The 20,791-nt window shown below is 41.3% G+C and overlaps 1 protein-coding gene across 1 annotated transcript in view; it reads right to left on the bottom strand.

Moving 5' to 3' along the window:
- CFAP46 (cilia and flagella associated protein 46) overlaps nucleotides 1-20,791 on the bottom strand; it is a 159,419-nt gene that overhangs the window by 14,823 nt on the left and 123,805 nt on the right. Inside the window, exons 46-56 of the mRNA XM_090058073.1 lie at nucleotides 18,369-18,466; nucleotides 13,704-13,783; nucleotides 13,053-13,234; nucleotides 11,906-12,027; nucleotides 11,400-11,482; nucleotides 8,811-8,975; nucleotides 7,709-7,785; nucleotides 5,629-5,689; nucleotides 5,508-5,543; nucleotides 4,636-4,738; nucleotides 3,583-3,695 (exon numbers count right to left, since the gene is read on the bottom strand). Of these exons, the coding sequence (XP_089914199.1) occupies nucleotides 3,583-3,695; nucleotides 4,636-4,738; nucleotides 5,508-5,543; nucleotides 5,629-5,689; nucleotides 7,709-7,785; nucleotides 8,811-8,975; nucleotides 11,400-11,482; nucleotides 11,906-12,027; nucleotides 13,053-13,234; nucleotides 13,704-13,783; nucleotides 18,369-18,466 (1,120 nt within the window). The remainder of the gene's footprint in view (nucleotides 1-3,582; nucleotides 3,696-4,635; nucleotides 4,739-5,507; nucleotides 5,544-5,628; nucleotides 5,690-7,708; nucleotides 7,786-8,810; nucleotides 8,976-11,399; nucleotides 11,483-11,905; nucleotides 12,028-13,052; nucleotides 13,235-13,703; nucleotides 13,784-18,368; nucleotides 18,467-20,791) is intronic.

Raw genomic sequence — 20,791 nt, 5'->3', positions numbered from 1 at the left:
CTCAAAAACTATTAAATATGGAAAACTGTAGGCAGACTGGTAAATATGAAATCTCCATTCATAGAAAATAAAATTAGTCTTTAATGACAGTGAATTATATTGATATGTTTAGTGAAGACACAGTTCAGTGAAGGCTTATGAGCAAATAAATGTATTGACCTCAATGAAAAACTGGCTTTGAATCTGGTTCAGTCTATAGCCTGCAGGAAAACATTACGGGCTGTCAAACTGGGACTGTGAAAATTTGTGCAGGTGAACTGAAAGCAGAACAACTTGTGAATACACCTTCCCTTTAAATTATATTCAATCCTATTAGGTGATTGAATAGTGAACTTTTTACAGGCGATTAATTCTGGCAGCTCTGCTAAGAAAAAGATTTTAGGACTTGGGGTCAAATTTGTAAAGGTACTCAAGAATTTAAGGAGGCAAATAGGCACCTATTTGTGTTTATAGATGCCTAAATATTTTTAAAAGAAATCGGGTTGTTAGACAGCTATGGTCAAACTTTCAACATGGTCACACTCTGCAGTAAACTGACTGTACTCTGGGATAAAAGTGGAATGGACACACAATGTACCGCCTTAAACTGGGACCATATCATTCCACTCTAGCATGAAGTCATCACTTGAGAAGTAGCCACTGTGAGTTACAGCATTACACTGATTCCATGTCCACCCCTGTATCTATTTTATAATGGAGTAGCAACCAGCTCTCCTCACCAAGTGTTCAGGCACTTTAACTGCTCCTATCAGTGGCAGCTATCTTGGGACAGCTGGTCATGTGTCCACTCCTTACACAGAGTAAATCACTCTGGGCATGTCTACATGTTGCCATATGGTGACATTGCTACAGTGCCATACTTTAGGACTTCCTTTTGGAAGTAGTAAAGCACGGTACAGTATGGGTGGTTACTGTGCCATAAGCGTGGTGAATGGTTAGGTTTCACTGCTATGTTGCCATAGTAATGCACTATAAGTGGGGAGTGGGCTGCTACGGTGATGTAGACGTAGCTGGTGATTACGTGTAGACTCACGTGATTGCTATGTTACTGTAGTGCGCTCTCTGATTTAAATTTAGGCTCAAATATTAGAGGCTACCTTTGAAAAGTTGCCACATTTTATGTCTGCCTAAGATATTTGGATGCAATGGGAGGAAACCAAATTTCAGAAGAGAAAAATCCGCTTCCAGACAACAGAGGAAGGTATGTTCAATAAAAAACCACAACCTTAAGTACCATGGGATCTGCTGCTGAAAACTTTAATTTAGACTATACACCTAGGATGCCTAGGGGTGTAGATAGTTTTGCTAGCTTGCTAGGTATACACTGAGAATATTTTGCTGATTTATTATATCTGTAATATACTAGTAAAGTGTCTGTATTATGGACATGACCTAAAACCATTCTAAGAGCAATGAAAAATTAATCTGACAATTTTCTGTTAGCAACTTCTCTCTTCATTTATCGTGAATGAGTTAATACCCCCATCTACAGAACCTGGAGGCAGGCCAGTATGGCTTCTGAATGTTCTAGTACTAAAACCCCACCCTTCAGCTCAGGCCACCAGGAGAATTTTTCCAAAGCTGTAGAAACGCTCCAGAAATTAATTATTAGTATTAAGGTAATAACTTGATATAATGAATCAATTAACCTTGAGACAATTAGATGTCTAAGTCTCCCTTTAGGAAAAAGCTTCAATTTGTATTCTGGTCATTTATCAGACTATCAGGGTGGGTTGAATGAGCAGAGATGATGCTAACAGAAGAAAAGAAAATTAGCAGGTAAGAAATTTTTCATTCTGTTGCACAGTCACAGCATTATTCTCATTTATCACTACTGGGAAATAACGAGCAGCAAATCACAGAAGTAGAGTATGAAGATTAAGCAGAGTTTTAATTATTATTAGAGATCAACAGGAGCCAGGAATGGACATTCCATCCCTATACATTTAAGAATGATGTACCTGTGTACACAGCACAATGCAGTATCATGCCCCAAGCAACCTTCAGAATGAACTCAACTGGGCAAAAGAACATTTTAGGCAGAGTGGAGTATTATACCACTCTATCTGTACACTTGTGATACCACAGCGAGGCATGGTGTCAGGCCTTGAGAACCCATGCCATAATCAGACCCAACCCATTAACAATTTCCTACCAAATGAATCTGCAGAGGAACAGAACTTAGTTGACATATTTTGTACATTTTCCCCCAGTGTTCCTAAGGACATCTATGATAGGTTTCCAACACGCCTAGCTTGCCACCTGGTACTAAATTTTAACATTTTGCAATATGAGGCCCTAAGATTCTGTTGTTTTGAACACGATGATATTTCTACTTCAACTTTACTCTTTTCAAAAGAAGATGAACATTGATGCCTTCATAATAAGGCAACCTCTAACAGTACATAGGAGATTTCCATTGTTGGCACCAAAAGTAGCCACTACATCGCTTTTTGCCCCTTTTTAAACATCTGCTGCTGGTTGTTGGACTTTGACTGTTGATCTCATCCCACTTGGGCAGGTTTGTAGGTATATTCCTTTGGTTCAGGCATATAATCTACAGAATGGCCTAAGTAAACTAAAAGCATGTGTACTCAGGGATTCTGGAAACTTGTCTGGCAAGTACACTCTCCAGTTTGAAAGAGTTCCTCCATAGCAAGTGTGCAAGAGTAGGGCAGGAGGCACTTCTATATTTGCCTGCCTGTAAAAGGATATTTTGATGTAGTTTGAAGTAGACAACTAATTCCACATTGGAAAGAGCTTATTCCCACTCAGCAACTCCACAAAAAGTTCTTTGGACAGAGCATTAACTGAAAGGTTGCCTGCACATAGCTAGCAACTCATGTGTTACTGTGACTATGTTCCGAAAAGCAGATTAGTCATTGTGAGTGCTCCTACACAGATGCTCTTTTTTTGGATTTCCCATGCAGATTTCTCTGGAAGCTTCTGGTACAGAAATTTCCTTCTGCTAAGAAAGCACAATCTTCTTAACTATTGTTGGTTCTGATAAAAAGCAAGAGACAGCTATGCTGGTTTTGATAGTAAGGGTTGAAGACAGTTGGGCCAGGAAAACCTGAGATATCAAGGATTATATCCCTAGATGATGAGCAACTTGCTTACTGTCAGCTGGGATTTCCTCTCAGGCATTTTTGTGGGGAGTGGAATCTTCATGAGTCTCTGATTTGGTCACCTGCTGCCTGAAGCGCTTATTTTACTTGAACGCAAAGCTAGTTTGGAAAGTGAGGAGGGGGAAAGAGGGACCCTTTTCTGCCTTCCAGTATCCCCCTTTTCAAACAGAACACAGGTTTATGACTGGTGCTTAGAAATTGTAGTTCCCATTCTACCACAATCCAAGCTCCTGGATTGCAAATGTGATCACACCTGTGCCAGCGGCAGGGCTTGACAGTATTAAACAGAGAATAGCTTAAATGAAGAGCATGGCCCTTCAGCTGTGTGTTGAAATGTGCCCTTTACTGCAGAACAGTAATATTAATAATTATTTGGTATGGAATAAATATAATTTTATGATTATTAGTGAGAAAAGAGTATACCAACTATTCCTTTTCAGTTTGCTTTCCTCACCTGGGATATTCACAGCAACCAATCTGTCAAGTAAAATATGAGATAAAAATCTCTCCATCCCATAGAACAGAAATGCACTGCTTTTACTCAGTAGCTGCTCCCATTCAGCTTGACTGCAAGCAAAGGCAAGAAGTTGTTTAGACTATGTTAATATTTCACAAAATATTTTTCAAAGACATCTATGCAAATGTTTTCAGTGTAAGCAATTGTTTGGAAGAATATATATAAACCAAAAAGACGGAGAAAACGTTATGAAGCAGAATTTGCAGTAGAAGTTTATATAGACTCAGTCTAACATCTCATAGTAAATAATGCACTGATAATGGCAGTACTGAGCTGCTGCATTTTAATTTCTTTGGGTAACACTGAAACATTTATACATGGAATGAATCTAATTAACTGTAAAAATTATTATACTTTTACTATCAGATCTCCTCAAAATTGTACATTGTGAGATAAATCTTCATTGATTTATTTCAGAACCCTGTGTTCCCATATTGCAATATCATAATGTCCATACAGAAGCAACAGTTTGCAAACATTTTATATATTAAAAAATGTTTTTTAACTGTCTGAGGACAGGAGGAGTTGTAAGGTCCAGAGAAGAATGAACTGAGTAACAAAACAGTCTACTCACCTACTACTTCGCTAGAGTACTAATTTCTGACTCTATTTATCTATTTATTGACTAGCAGCAAAATTTCTGGTCTTTAAATTTTCCAGTATTTACATTACTATTTTCTAAGACTCCATTTATTACAATCAAAAAATACTGTTCCAATAGGCTGTTCTAACATTCCAATAGGCAGTATCAATACTCATGAGAATATCCACGTATCCTGCAGTCTTGGCGTTACTAGTCTGGCTAAGTTTCTTCCAGGTTTGTTTCCTGGATTCTTTTTGAAAACTTTTGTCTACGTAGCTAAAGATACATTTGGGGCGACCATCACGTATCTGCACAATGGGGCCCTAATTTTAATTGGGGCCTTTGGGAAGTACTGCAATTGAAAAAAAAGGTAAAATGGAGAGCAACATAGAAGAGTAATTACTAACCTTGGAACATGAATGCTTCCAATAACACCTTCCCAATGAGATGTAAATTGCTCCTGGTATTTTTGTAGGATTTCCCTTATTTTTTTAGAAGGAGTTATTGCTTCTGCAATGTAAGAACTGCACCAGTCAGGTATTTAGGAAGAAATAAATCTCAGTAATACATAATGCAAGAATCCTAGATAAGCATTCAAGAAGTGTCCAATATTTTCTCTTGGCTTGTTCATCCAAAAGACCAGCATAGAGTCAGAGTGATCAGGCTCTGTGCAGGTGAAATGCAAGACAACAGAGGAGTTAGGAGCTGAGGCCAGTTTGTGGAGTTACAGTTCACCCCAAATATACAGCAGCTCCCTGGAGCTAGCAGCAACTCTTGAATACTACATAAGGGTGACTGGATTCCTTTACCTTTCTCCTAACCCACGGCTCTCATTAGAGTTTGTTCCGAGCTTATGAAGGACATAGACCTTCTGCAGCCTTAGCAGTATACTCAGCACTATTACATGCTTAATCCATTTATTGCCCTCAGAATAGTGCTTAAGTAATAGCTTGACATCTTAATTAAAAATGCTATAACAAGTTCTTGCTAATAAGCTGTGTATTTTAGGGGGAAAACCTAGTGAGAAAGATTAAGTAAATAATTTATTTGAGATACAAATTTAATATCTGATTTCTAATTTGATGGAAGAATGCAACCTAATTTAGCAAGTAACTGAATCTGAAGCAGGTTTTAATTTTTATAAAAATTTTTAAAAAACTCAGAAGAAATCATCAAAACTCACTAATGATTAAGTGAGTACATGTATCAGACAGAGCTGTGTAGTCAACAACTTTAATGTTACAACTTCAGTTTGGGAGACAAGTACTTTAAACATTACCTGTTTCTTTTGTTTCATTATATGGATCCACAATATCTGATACACAGTTAAGAAGATGCAAACAATGAAATCTGTAATCTTAACTGATATATCTTAGATAACAGTAACTTTTAAAGGATACATTTAAAATTATTCATATCCACAGGCATGCAATTAGGAGGTAAAACACGATTAATTGGCACCTACAATTAAATAATAATAAAGATTACTTTTTTATAAGGTATTTCAATAACACATAACTGGGTCCAACAAAATCAGATACTCAAAAGGTTTACTGAATGCTAGAAGCATAGGTGAAAAATCAGATCTATATGCCAGCACCAACTAAAATCAAAAGCATAGGCAACAATTATTTTGTTGATGAGAAGTATCTCAAGTATATTTGAAGTGATTTCCTGTTGTGTACCATCACTGATAAACAGAATAAGGAAAAAGCAACTTAGGAATTACTGAGAAAAGATGAAGGATTTGGATTCTTATCACAAAATCCGATATTTATTCCATTTAACACTGACAATGGGTGTGAACAGGCCCTAGCTTCTAACAGGAGAAATGCTGAGAGTATACAGGCATTCATATGGTTTCTCGATCTTCAGTTTTTGCCCAGAAAGGTCGTGTCCAGATAAGCAGGGGCATGTGGTTTATAGTGCCGCAAACCACAAGCAGCAAACACTGAAACATGCACTGTGCTACAAATATGCAGGGCAGTGGCAAAATTTGATACCGGGATTTCCCGGTAGCAACACCCCCACACCCCCAGAAACATAAGCGGTGTAAAGCATGCAAAACAAGCATGTGTTGGCACATATGGAAGTTGGGCTGTCCAGAGCAAAGCTCTGGCTGCTGGCCAGGCCCTGGTGATGCCTGACCTATGCCCCTGCTGTTCCAGCATGCCACCAGCCCACCTGGTAAGACTGCTGGCACCAGCACAGGTGCTAGCCTCAGCCTCCAGCTCTCCCTGGCTGAAGAGTTGGGCAAGGGCAGTTTGCCTGTTGCAAGACAATTTATCCTGCAAAGAAGTGCACATGCAGGGTTGTCTACTGAGGCAATTTCTGCTGCTGCAAGTGCATGCCCCTGCTTGTCTGGATGCAGCTGAAGATTTTTGTCTGAGCAAGAGTTTCTTGCACCAAAATGAACACCTCTATGTGGCATATCCCCACTGCCTGATTCATCCTGGGACTTGGGAAGGATCAATTAGCTGCTGCTTGCTTCACTTTCCAGAGACTGGGGTGCCCCCTATGCCTTCCCAAGACCAGGGTAACTCCCATCTGTGGAAGGCATGGGAGGCATTTTCCTGCTGCTAGATACCTCCTGGTATGAGAAAAGTTGAGTTGCTCCTGCCCCTAGCACCGTCTCCAGATTGGGATCACAGGAAAGCACTTCCCCAAGGAAGAAATTTCATAGATTTCATTGATACTAGGGACCTCAGAAGATCATTGAGTCCAGCCCCCTGCCCAAGGGGCAGGAAGTCAGCTGAGGTCAAACAATCCCAGCAAGATAAGCATCTAAATGTTTCTTAAAAGTCCAGAGTAGATGCTCGCACCACCTCTGGAGGCAGTCTATTCCAGCCCTGGGGGCTCAGACAGTAAAGAAGGTTTTCCTTATGTCCAGCCTAAAATGGACTTGGAGAAGTTTGGTCTTGGAGAAGTTTGTGACCATTTGACCCTGTCATCCCTTGGAGTGCTCTGGTGAACAAACGTTCCCCCAGATCCTGATATATGCCCCTTATATACTTATAGGCAGCCACTAAGTCACCCCTGAGCCTGCACTTTTTCAGGCTGAAGAGCCCCATGGCTCTCAGCCTCTCCTCATAAGGCCTGTTCTCTTGCCCTCTGATCATACACGTGGCTCTCCTCTGGACTCGTATTTCACCAAGGCCAGAGCCCAGCTCCAGTTTGCCTGAAAAGGCGAGGAGGTGGTTGCAGGCTGGGGCACCTGTATATTCCCCCCTCTCACCATGATTTCTAGCAGTGCAATTTCCTCAGACATTTGCAGTGCTAAAAAGGAGTGTGACACAGCTAAACAAGGAAAACGAATTATTCTGTTGCCCTTCTTCACCAACACATCTTTAGAAAATCCTCAAGAAAAAAAGGTGTAAAACTGTAACTCTACATTTATGAGATGAGATATCGTTAAAATTACATCTCCTTATAGACATTAGCACTCTTTTATGTTAAAAGCTAAGAATTAGTTCTGCTTACTATTTTTACGCTCTTTTTCTGATTTGCTTTTGGCTTTGGCTCCTTTGAACTTTTAACATCTTTTTTTACTTCATTCTCTGTAGAAAAAAAGAATATAAAACTTTACTATAGACTTGGTGCTCCCTGAATTACTGTGTGAATTCTTTCACTGAAAGAAATTACCTAATTAGTCCTCAGCAACTAGCTGCATGTAATGTTTTCTATCTTAATAGAGACTCCGGACATTTTGCAAAATGAAGTATGTCAGCATTTAAATAAATATTTATTTTTACAAAATGTAGATAAGTATTTAAATAAATATGAATGCTACTAATGGAAAGAATAATTCATTGTTGAAGAAACAGAAAAAAAGCCCCTATCATTCTGAATAAGTGGTCACATCTACCTGAGAGGCTTACTCTACAGTAGCTTGTTACTGTTATGAATTGTGACGCAACACTATTGTGCAGTAAGCGCCACTACGAAACCATGCCAAGATGCTACTGTGCAGTAATGCCAGTTACTGCGCAGTCATTTAGTGCTTGGTTATGCAAGTACTAAATGACTGTGCAGTAACAACTGTGCAGTGGGTGGCTGGTGTAGACTTGAGCACTATGTTAACACCTGAACAGTTAAATGACCAAAAATACCTTTGTGAACATTCTTGACACTCTTGAAGGAAAATGAACTACCTGTAGTTGAGAGTGTCTGAATGTTTTAAATGGTTTTGAAGGAACCGGAAGAAATGAGATTACATTTCTCAATACTTTCTGCAATAATTGATTAAATAAAGTAAGCACAGATGACTCTTGCTCCAAGGGCAGCGTGGCAGTCAGGCATCACTGTAATGCATGATGGTTATTTGAGATATATCTTATAATTGATTTATTTTTTACTTCTCTATTGTCATTGCTTACCCCCAACCCATAATTATGTACATTACTGAAAATATATTTCACATGTTTATAATATACTCTTGGTAGCAGATAGTCAGTCACTATTACTAGGAATTCAATTATATAAGACACTCTTAGTACAATGTAAATTATATGAATAGCATAATAAATACTTCATTTTATTACATCCTTGTTTTGGAATACAAAGAATACTCCAGTAATTGTACCTGGTTCTTCTACATGTATTCGATTGTAGAGAAGCTGGAGAGAAAAGTCTCTGGATACAGAACATATTGCCTCCTCTTGAAAGATACTCAGAGCTTCCAAAGGTAGCTCCATAAGTAATTTGTCTGCTAGTAATATTAAATACTCTCCTAAATCCATAGGCGTATCTAGGAAGAAATCAATTAATTCTTAATATATATGTTACTAATTATACTTGTTTATGAAATGGGTTTTTTTCCCTTTATCTTTCATACTTCAGATGAAGTAAATCATTATCCCACATTTTTTTCTTGTCTGCTGGCCCTTATAGACTTTTCAGACTTCATAGAATATGAATTTGTGGAGACAATATATACCCTTATTAATATCCATATCATCTTTGGAGACACCTTACAGAGATTTGCAATATATACAATTTGGCAAAGGGAAACAATTTTATGAAATACGCAGTTGCCAGTTCTGACACAAAACATCCTAACAAAGAAACGAGTATAGGTTGTAGCCGTGTTGGTCTAAGTACATAGGCAGACAAGGTTCTTTGGGTGAATCTGATATCTTTTAGTAGACCAATTTAAATAGTTGGAAAAAAGTAGTTTTTATAGTTTTTTTCCAACTATTTAAGTTGGTCTAATAAGATTCACCCAAAGAACCTTGTCTGCCTAACAACGAAATACATTTAAAAGACCTTTAAAGGAACTGTTACACATAAACAGGAATATCTTACTGTACAAAAACATTGTAATTAACATGAGTTAATTACTCAAAAAGAGGACTGATCACATACTACCAAAGAATCTTCTTTTATAGTAATACAAATGTGTGGAGATCAACTAGGAAGATGGAAGAAACCAGCTGCCAAACTTCATATGAGGAAAGAAACCCTCTCCCACTCCCTACAATCTAACAGTCTTGATAGACAAGGCTGAAAAGCAATTACCAGTGTATATTTTTTACATTTTTATTGAGAAACATCATTATTTCTCACAACAAAAACTAAACAAAATAGTCCACAAGATGAGGTCTAGATTTCTCTTTGGGCATGTCTATACGTGCAATTAATGTGCCTGAATTTTCTGTGCAGAAAGCTTGTTCCCTTGTTTACCTCTGTAAACAGTGATCACCTCTGGGCAGGGATGGAGCTGGTGCCTTGGAGAGCCTGTCCAAGGAGGGCTTTGACATTCCCTGGAGGCACCGCCCTGCTTAGACCACAGGTGAGTCCCTGGAGGGGAAACGGAGGTGATCGCTATTTGCAGAGGTAAACAAGGGAACACTCCAAGATCCAGGGCTCTTGGGGCTGGAGAACGGCACCTTTCTGTTGTCCCAGTTTGTTGGGCTGAAACTTTTGGGAGGAGATAGACAATGGGTGGAAGAAGCCAGTTAAAGCAGTCTCCACGCAACCTGAATTTTGCCATTTGTGTGCTATTTGTAGCCCAGGCAATTCATCATTTTGGGTATACCTGGGAGCTGAGAGAACGGGATCAAATTATATACCTTGCTAAATGGAAAGGAATTCATATTCAGTTCATATTCACCATGAAAGAAAGGCTTCTGGGCAAATTCTTTAGGTGTAACAGACACCAGATGATACAGTTTTAACACTCCACACCCCAAAGTGCTGACCAATACCACGTTTCTACTTACAAACTGTGCCATGCCTGAGCAGCACCATGATAGACTTGAATGGACATTATCAAGTCCATCAAAGGCTGCGGTAATTGTGGATTAAAACAGCTGTAACCAACCAGGCAATCCCTCTCCAGTTAATCTAAATCATCAGAGGAATTTTTCTCCTTGGAAAAGAGCTGAGATAAGCCCCCAGCTCCACGCTGTTTGGAGCTGCCTAGGAGCTAGGGACAGCTCACCCCACCACTTCTAAGCCAAGCAGCAGTTGTGGCCCCGTTGCCTGGCCTGACCAGGAGCAATCTACTCCCAGGTCAGCTTCTACACGTGCATTCAGGCACATTAATGTAAAGTGCTGTTGGCCAGTACCTGTATCTGTCAGTACAAGTTAACGGCGCTTTACATTACTCTACCATTCAGTAATTGCTGTGCACGTGTAGACAGTGTTGCTTTACTGAGCCTTAGATTAGTGTATTGAATAGTAAAGCACACATGTAAATGTGCCCTCTCTCTATCTCCTCTTGGAGACTCTTAAGACAGATGGTCCAGATTTAGGACAGTATTAAATACAAAGGTACCAAGATCCAACAACCTATTGGGGGATGGGGGCAGGGCCGGAAGGGGAAACGGTAAAGCAAAACAAATTGAAGGACCTGAGAAAAATCCTTTTCGCTTTTTGCCTTTCTCCCAAAGACTAATTTTCTATAATGCCATAATCCTTGACTATTTGGAGCTCATACAGATCAGTACGCTAAGATATATCCCTTGCAAAAATGAAGGTGAAAATAGGCCTGGGTGAAATGTAGGTCATTTTGCCATTTAAGTGGCTAATTTGTAGACATAATCAAGTCCCTTAACATCTATGGCAAGTAACTTAAATTACTTGTACATTCAAATTGTTGGCAAAAAAACCCCAAAACCCAACATTTTAAAATCTGGTCTCTAAATATTAATTGCAATGTAACACTTACCCTCCGGTGCAGTATGTTTCATCTCCTTATCCTTGGCTTTTGTTTTTCCTGACTCAGATGGTGAAGCTGTTTGGCTCTGCTCTCTGAGAAGAAAAATTGTATCTTAAATATTATGAATATCAGTACTTACGCACTGAGCCAAGGAAAACTAAGTGCCTAGATTTGAATGACACAATGTAACCTAAAACTTATTCCACGAGATTTAAAAATGCCAGGTATTAGTTCAATGATATTGTTTCCATCTGATTTTAATATTTGTGTAATGATTTATTATTTGCCAGTGGTGGCAAGTACTCCCATGTGTAGCCCAATCTTGCAATGATTTACAAAGATTACACATACATTGCATTTTTAAGAATTTGAATAATTTGTATGTAGCAATATTTCTGCTTAAAGTTAAGCACATGTGTAAGTTATGCAGGATCAGGACCTAAATTTATAAATATTTTTTTAAAATATTAAAGTCATAAAAATGCAGCTGATAAAACATTTGAAAAAAATCTTACCTAAAATCAGAACTATCAAACTGTGACAGCACTGGCTGCAAATATTCTTCCAGGTTTTTTAAAATTTCACAGAAATCTGAGGTAAGTTTTCTCTCGTTTTCATTTATCTTTTCTGTTAGATCCTATCATGCAAAGTAGAAAAATGGAATGACTTTTAAATGACAACAAGGACCATATGTTAATTAGGGCTAAATTGAATCATTGTGGCTTGTATCTAATTTGAAACATAACAACATTAAAATAATCAAGTTCCTTTAAATTACTGAATTAATCATGTTTCATATCCTTGGATATCTCATTGCTGTCAGCATCTTCTGCACCTTTTTTAGTGCAACATTCAGTGTAAAATGCATATGTAGTGGTTTATTTTGGCACCAGTTGTTTTACTGCTAGATAAATTGCTGAAAAGAGGTAGTTGGAAGAAGGGGAGGATGAGTGAAAATCAGGAAAAGAGAAAAGTAAATTGATAGTGTATCTCATAGGAGAGAAAAGAGAAAAAGGAAGTGTGACATGTACATAAAAGTATATGTAGGACCCAATGCTGCAGTGACTTACCCATAAGCTTTAACTATATTTTGTGAATAATCATGCTACTATATGGATGTCAGAGGTCCCCTCTACATGTTATAACTATTGTGCAATTTCCTTGTTAATTGTGCAATAAATTTAGATTGCCTACATGTGCACATTAACTACTTCACCTTAAAAAAGTCCAACCAGCTATAAAGTTATTGCTTGAAAATGTATAAACTTTAGGGCTGGTTTCTATCCAGCTTTAATTTGCAGGTGTAGGCAATCCTATGGCTGGGAGGCAGCAACTACTGAGATCTCCCAGTTGCTGGGGAGCATGTAACACCCCCCACAGCTCGGAAACTGCAGCCACAGGGGTGCAAGGGCACTTAAGGCTGTTAAAAGAAGAATTGACAGAACAACAAATGATCTTTTATTAAGAAGTTTCAAAGCAGAGCATGCACAGGACAGTTACAGAGCCTATAAGATGAATAAATTGGGAAGCATTTGGCATATACTTTGGGGATGTTAGAGGAATCATGTTTTGCACAAATTTTTCATGAATTTTCAGGGCATATTTTAACCCTATTTTAAAAATAAGAATACACTCTAAAAGGTACAGAATCAAATATATTACCGTTTCTAGTTCAGGAGAACTTTCTTGCCAATTTTGAAAATAAGCCTTCCCAGTATGCAATTTTTTCAGCAACTCCTGTTTAAGGAAACTATTCATCCTTTCCTGCTTGTAAAGACATACTTTCTCCAACAAACTCAGGAGTGTATCAGGATTCACAGAAATACGAGAAACTTTAGCCTGCACTATTAAAGAAAAAACCGTTTTCTTAAAACAGCTGAAATCATATAATTAATTGAAGAGAGTGTGGCAGAGAGTGTGCACAATAAATTTCTAAAATAACATTCCATCAATGCTACATTAAAAATAAAACCTTCATTGTTATGTCATACTCGAGGAATGCAAGTCAATCCTGACCCATGGAAAAAGGATAAAGAAAACGCTTGTAATTTTTTCTTCTGTCTACAGCCACTTTGCTTCTTAGAAACATCATGATGAGCTTATTGTATATCTTAACTACATGTACCACATATGCTAATAAAGTACAGGCATGCATGCATACAACTTCCAATGGCAGTTACAGAAATACGTCTTCAGGCATCGAAGTAACACCATAAGCACTGGAATTTTCTGTATTAAATGCAACAGTGAGAGCAAGCTCTGGCTCTGCTACCATCAGGTTGATATATTTTTCCTAAATAGAAGCATACACACCTGTTGGATGAATGGGTTTTCCCTTCTGTTGTCCACTGCTAAATTTTAGCTTCTTAATCATTGCGCTATATAGGCTTGATCTATGGAAAGTGTTAAAATTAGAATAGAATATTTGACTATTCAAATAAACAAACATTTCAGCTTTTTTTGTATTGAACATCCTTTTGAATAACTAATTATTACCAGGTATCTGGGTTTTATGTTTGCCATGGAAAAATGCAGATTTTCTCTTTTAAAGGAGAAAAACAAAGGTAACTCAGGATTCCCCTTGCAGACTGGCAGAGTTCAGGCCTGCAATGGGCTGCTTGGGGCTTGGGTAGTGGGAAACAGGGCACAGGGGGCGCCATGCGCATGTGTGCACATACACATGCACATAACCAACAATGCAACCAGGCAGCAGTGAAGAGCAGCTCCCCCAGCTGCCTGCAGGTAAGTATATGAGTGGAAGATGGGGGCATGAGGGGACAGTTTGAGGCCTCCATAGTGAGGGAGGGAATGGGGCAGGATTGGTGGCTGGAGGTGGCTCATCCAGGGGGCTGGCAGAGGCAGCTTCTTGCTGTGCACCTGTGGTAGGGGGACGTGCATGGGATTTGTGCATGGGACAGGAGAGGATGCAGGCTGTCTGCTATGGGGCTCAAGGCTCCTTACCCTGCTGCCGCCTCCCCAGGGGCCTCTGTAGCCCAGTGGGTGGGACTTGGCGTGGGAGGGCAAAGAGGCTGGGTGCTGCCACTGCTGCTGGGAGCCCCGCACCAGCTGCACCACCATGGAAAGGTACCTCCTCCCCACCAGGCAACAGCAGGGGGGCACAACTCTGTGCTACCACCGCTGCAGCCCCCACTGCTGCCAGGTGGGCAGGAGGCACCTCACCATGAAGACAGCACCATGCCACTCCACCGTCATGCACCAGGTTCCACCTGATGGACCACAGAGGCCCTTGGGGGGGATGACAGCAAGGCTGGGAGCCCTGAGCCTGCAGTGGGCAGCTCACATCCTCCCCTTTCCCACACACAAATCTGGGAGGGCACGTGTCCCACAGCCCTCCCACCCCCATGAGTGCACACAGTGGCAGGGAGCTGCCCCCCACTGGCCGCCCCATGGACGAGCCACTCCCAGCCACCAATCCTGCCCTATTCCCTCCCCAACTATGGGGGCCTCAAACTGTCCCCCCAGCCCCTTATACCTGCATATACTTCAAAGGATCCCAGCAAGATAAACATCCAAATGTTTCTTGAAAGTGCCACAGAGCCAGGTCCCACCTGATGGGACACAGAGGCCCTCGGGGGATGACAGCACAGGCTCTGCTCTGGCTATGCTGCCTGCGAAGTGGGGGGGAAGGGGCCTGGACTCTGCTCTGGCTACAGCAGCTTCTGAGTCAGATGTGCAGAAGACAGGGCTTAGGCACTGCTTGAGCAGGAAATGGGCTACAGGCCCTGTCCCTGGTCCTATACTTTAGCAGCTGAGGAGCCCCTCCAGTAGGGCTGGGGACAGCAGGGGGCTGTCAGTCAGGAGTGAGGGGTACCAGAAGGGCTGGAAGGGGTGGGGGGCTAGAAGGGAGGGGCACCAGCAAGTCAGGGCTGCTCAGTGCCACAAAGCAGCAGAGGGATCCTTTGACCCTGACTTCCTGCCCCTTGGGCAGGGGGCTGGACTCAATGCTCTTATGAAGTCCCTTCCAGCCCTAATGCCTGTGAAATCTATGAAATCTAGAAGTGTTTCATTTTTTGCAGAAAAACGCAGATTTGGGGTTTTTTAATAAGAGAATTTAGGATTTTTAAACAGAGAAAACTAGATTGTTAATCAGGTTAGTTCTCTGATTATTACCCTCTAGCCTTGAATGCTAAGAGATCCAGAATGTATTATTTATCCTTGGACTAAAGAAAGTAGCAAAATATGCAAGAAATCCAAAGCTGACAACCCAGAGACTGCCCAACACACAGATACCTTTCATATGCTTTTAAGAAATGTCCCTGCCAAATACCATGGGATTTCATTAGATACAGATAAAATGATGGAACTGAATCACAGAGCAGTTGATTGGCATGCCATCCACTTAAGCAACCAGCTGGACTAGCTGATTGTTACTGTGAACACTAATATGATTGTTTATTATAGCACTTGGAGGAGATGGTGATTAGGAACAGTCAGCACGGATTCACCTGATTTCTATGATGAAATGACTGGTTTTGTGGATGTGGAAGGAGCAGTGGACATGATATACCTTGACTTTAGCAAGGCTTTTGATATGGTCTCCCACAACATTCTCGCAAGCAAGCTAAGGAAATAAGGGTTGGATGAATGGACCGTAAGGTATACAGAAAACTGGCTCGATCGTTGGGCTCAGAGAATAGCAATCAATGGCTTGATGTCTAGTTGGCAGCTGGTATCAAGTGGAGTGCTTTATGCATCAGTTCTGAGGTCAGTTTTGTTTGATATCTTCATCAATGATCTGGACAGTGGGATGATATATATTTGGGGATGGTCCCTCAGCAAGTTTTCAAATGGCACGAAGCTGGGGAGAGTGATAGTTACATTGGAGGACTAGGATTCAGAGAGACCTCAACAAATTGAAGGACTGAACCAAAAGAAATCTCATGAGATTCAATAAGGAGAAGTGCAAAGTCTTGCACTTTGGACAGAACAATCCCATGCACCAGTATAGGTTAAGCAGCAACTCTGCAGAAATGAACCTGGGAGTTACAGTGGACAATAAGCTGAATATAAGCCATTGGTATACCCTTGTTATGAAGAAGGTTAATGGTATGTTGGGCTGCATTAGTAGGAGTGTTTTCAGCAGATCAAGGGAAGTCACTCTTTTCCTCCTCAGCACTGGTGAGGTGAGTTTTGGGCCCTCAACTACAGAAACCATGTGGACAAATTGGAGACAGTCTAGTGGAGGGCAATGAAAATCGTTAGAGGGCTGGGGCATGTGGCTTATGAGGAGAGGCTGAGGGAACTGGGCTTATTTAGTCTGCAGAAGAGAACACCGAGGGGGGTTTTAACAGCAGTGTTCAGTGACCTGAAGGGTTGTTCCAAAGAGGATAGAGCTAAACTGTTCTCAGTAGTGGCAGATGACAGAACAAGGAGCAATGGTTTCAAGTTGCGGCAAGAGAAGTTTAGGTTGGATATTAGGAAAAACTGTCACTAGGAGGGTAGTAAAGTACTGGAACAAATTTCATAGTTAGTAGGGTCAGAAGGGATCTGAGCAGATCATCAAGTCTGACCCCCTGCCATGGCAGGGAAGAGTACTGGGGTCAAAAAACCCCGGCAAGGTGATTGTCTAGCCTTGTCTTAAAGCCCCCCAGGGTAGGAGCCAGCACCACTTCTCTTGGAAGTTGGTTCCAGATTCTAGCTGCCCTGACCGTGAAGTAGCGCCTCCTGATATCTAATCTGAATTTACCCTCTGCCAGCTTGTGACCATTATTTCTAGTCACTCCTGGTAGTGCTTGGGGGAACAGGAACTCCCCCAGTGCCTGCTGGTCCCCTCTGACTAGTTTGAAACAGGCCACCAGATCCCTCCTCAGCCTTCTCTTGTGGAGGCTGAACAGGTTCAGGTCTCCTCGTAGGGCCTGCCCTGCTGCCCCCTGAACATGCGAGTGGCCCTCCTCTGGACCCTCTCCAGGTTGTCCACATCCCTCTTGAAGTGCGGTGCCCAGAACTGGATGCAGTACTCCAGCTGCGGCCTGACCAGTGTCACATAGAGGGGGAGGATCACCTCCCTGGACCTGCCTGAGATGCATCTGTGGATGCATGACAAGGTGCGGTTGGCCTTCCTGACTGCATCTCCACACTGCTGGCCCATGTTCAATGCATCAATGATGACTCCAAGATCCCTTTTTTGGAGAGGTTGTGGAATCTCCATCCTTGGAGGTTTTTAAGACCAGGCTACACAAAGATGATATGTATTTGGGGATGGTCCTGCTCTGAGCAATGGGTTGGACTAGAATCTAGATGACCTCCTGAGTGCCCTTCCAACCCCAGTTTTCTATGATTCTACAGATATGTTAGCAATGACATATGTGGCTGACTGGCAATCAGCTTACTCTATCTGATGTAAGTTAAGGTGATGAGACCAGGTATAATGTGCCACTATCTAGATAGTTCAGAAATGGAGCCATATCATCATTTAATCCACTCACATGTTGTGTCCTTTGCATTGGAGCTTTTCTTTTCCACCTTTCTAATAACCCAGGAGAGAGAAGAAAGAACTCTCTAAAGGAAGAGAAAGGAAAAAATATGGCCTGTAGAGACTAGGACTGAGGAACACCTAAACACTTCAGCAGAGAATCTTTTATGGCTACACTCATTAAAGAGCCTTCTGTTAATATAGGTCTTAAGTCTTCCAATTACTGAGTTTCACTCTTCCCACCATCCTCTGGAAGATGAAGAGTGGAAATATCAGTCCTATGAAGTAGAATTTTGTGAACTGCTCTAAGGATTTTGGCCCCCTTCAATCCAACACTGGGAAAGAGAAGGAAGTACTTATGGAAACTAGAAACTTAGAAAATGTTTATGGTCATGCTTGAGTTACGGTCAATTGTTATTTTTCCTGATTTTTTTTTTTTTACTTTCCCTAAATTACAAACCCACCAAAATTAGGTAATGAAAGGTAATAAAAACTTGGCAAAGGAAAATTAAGGGTGTACAAAACAAAATCATAGAGTTTTATACCCATCTTCCGAATGCTGGAGAATGACTATGTGGAAGTTTGGTGGCAATTCATTCACAATGTTAAAATGCTGTGCAGGAACACAGAGATTTTCCCACACCTGTAAAATAACATGAAAATTACATTACTTCTTATGAACAGCAGTTTTAGTATGTTCATGAGACTGATCCATAATAATTCCAAGAAATGAGGTACTGCTATCCGTAAAAGGTACATTCAGAAAAGTACATCTTCCTGCACTGCACAATAAATTAAATTAACGCCATAATTCACTGTTAACAATAATGACAATTGTTTGCCTACTACCCTATGAGGTGAAAAACTCTAGCAAGTGTTTAAATTAATGTTACCTGAAGAAGGGACTAACAAAATCATTCAACTCCATGTTTATATTTAATAATAGTAAATTTCATTGGGATATACACCTGGTCCATTTATATTACTCACAACAAAGGATACTATAAACCAAAGAGATATGTACAAATATTATACATAATAATGTGTAATTTTTCAAAAAGAATAACAGATGCAACTAAAACCAGTGAGCTGTGGCTCCAATGAAAATACTGTACCAGCTAAACAAAGGAGCATGCCACATCTCTGCTTTTGAAAACACTTAAATATACATGCTTAACTTAGCTTAATTGAAATATTTTATATGTAAAGGGCAAAGTGTCCCTGAGATACCTTCTAGTGGATGCTTAGGTGAAAGGTCTGGCATACTGCACCTCCCTCTGGGTGGAACTATAAAACCAAATTTCTTGGATTGGATTCCTGGGCTGCAAGCCCTGGGCTCCACTGTATTAATGCAACAGCTTGCTTGGGGAATGGAATTGTAGAGAGGCAACAGAAGGGAGCCAGACTACCAAGCGTTGACCCTGAGATGTTGCAGAGTCACTTGGAAGGACTGGATGTGTTTAAGTCGGCAGGCCCGGATGAGCGCCATCCGAGGGTACTGAAGGCACTGGCTGATGTCATTGCACAGCTACTGGCAAGAATATTTGAGCACTCATGATGTATGGGCCAGGCCCTGGAGGACTGGAAAAGAGCCAATATGGTCCCTATTTTCAAGAAGGGGAGGAAGGAGGATCCAGGCAACTATAGATCAGTCAGTCTCACCTCCATCCTTGGTAAAGTCTTTGAAAAGATTATTAAGGCTCACATATGTGAGAGCTCAGCAGGAAAAATTATGCTGAAGGGAAACCAGCACGGGTTCATAGCAGGTAGATCATGCCTGACTAATCTAGTCTCTTTTTATGACCAAGTTACAAAACACCTCAACACAGGAGCAGGGGTAGATATCGTTTACTTAGACTTCAGGAAGGCCTTCGATATGGTATCCCACCCCATACTGGTGAACAAATTAAGAGGCTGTGACTTGGATGATTACACAGTCCAGTGGGTGGCAAATTGGCTAGAGGGTTGTACCCAGAGAGTGGTAGTGGATGGGTCGGTATTGACCTGGAAGGACATGGGCAGTGGGGTCCTGCAAGGCTCAGTCCTTGGACCAATACTCTTCAACGTCTTTATCAGTGACCTGGACAAGGGAGCGAAGTGTACTCTGTCCAAGTTTGTGGATGATACAAAACTGGGGAGAAGTGGACAAACTGGAGGGCAGGGAACAACTACAGGCAGACCTGGACAGGTTGGACAAATGGGAAGAAAACAATAGAATGCAATTTAACAAGGAGAAATGTGAAGTGCTGCACCTAGGGAGGAAAAATGTCCAGCACACCTACTGCCTAGGAAATGACCTGCTCAGTAGCATGGAAGCGGAAAGGGATCTTGGAGTCCTAGTGGACTCCAAGATGAACATGAGTCATCAGTGTGACAAAGTCATCAGCAAAGCTAGCTGCACTTTATTGTACATCAGCAAATGCATGACAAACAGAACCACGGAGATGATACTTCCCCTCTATCGGGCACTGGTCAGACCGCAGTTGGAATACTGCGTGCAGTTTTGGGTGCCACACTTCAAGAGGGATGTGGGTAACCTGGAGAGGGGTCCAGAGAAGGGCCACTCATATGGTTAAGGGCTTGCAGGCCAAGCCCTACGAGGAGAGACTAGGGCACCTGGACCTCTTCAGCCTCCGCAAGAGAAGGTTGAGAGGCGACCTTGTGGCTGCCTATACATTCATCATGGGGACGCAGAAGGGAATTGGTGAGGCTCTACTCACCAAGGCGCCCCTGGGGGTCACAAGAAATAATGGCCATAAGCTAGCAGACAGCAGATTTAGACTGGACATTAGGAGGAACTTCTTCACAGTTAGAGTGGCTAAAATCTGGAATGGGCTCCCAAGGGAGGCAGTGCTCTCCCCTACCCTAGGGGTTTTCAAGAGGAGGTTAGACAGGCATCTGGCTGAGGTCATCTGAACCCAGCACTCTTTCCTGCCTATGCAGGTGATCTATTTAGGTCCCTTCTGAC

The sequence above is a fragment of the Crocodylus siamensis genome, chromosome 7 (genome assembly GCF_052110815.1).
Source record: "Crocodylus siamensis isolate JL-2025a chromosome 7, ASM5211081v1, whole genome shotgun sequence".
In the NCBI taxonomy this organism is placed as follows: Eukaryota; Metazoa; Chordata; order Crocodylia; family Crocodylidae; genus Crocodylus; species Crocodylus siamensis.
Note: the sequence above shows the minus strand (reverse complement) of the source record. Positions and strands in the feature narration are given on the sequence as shown.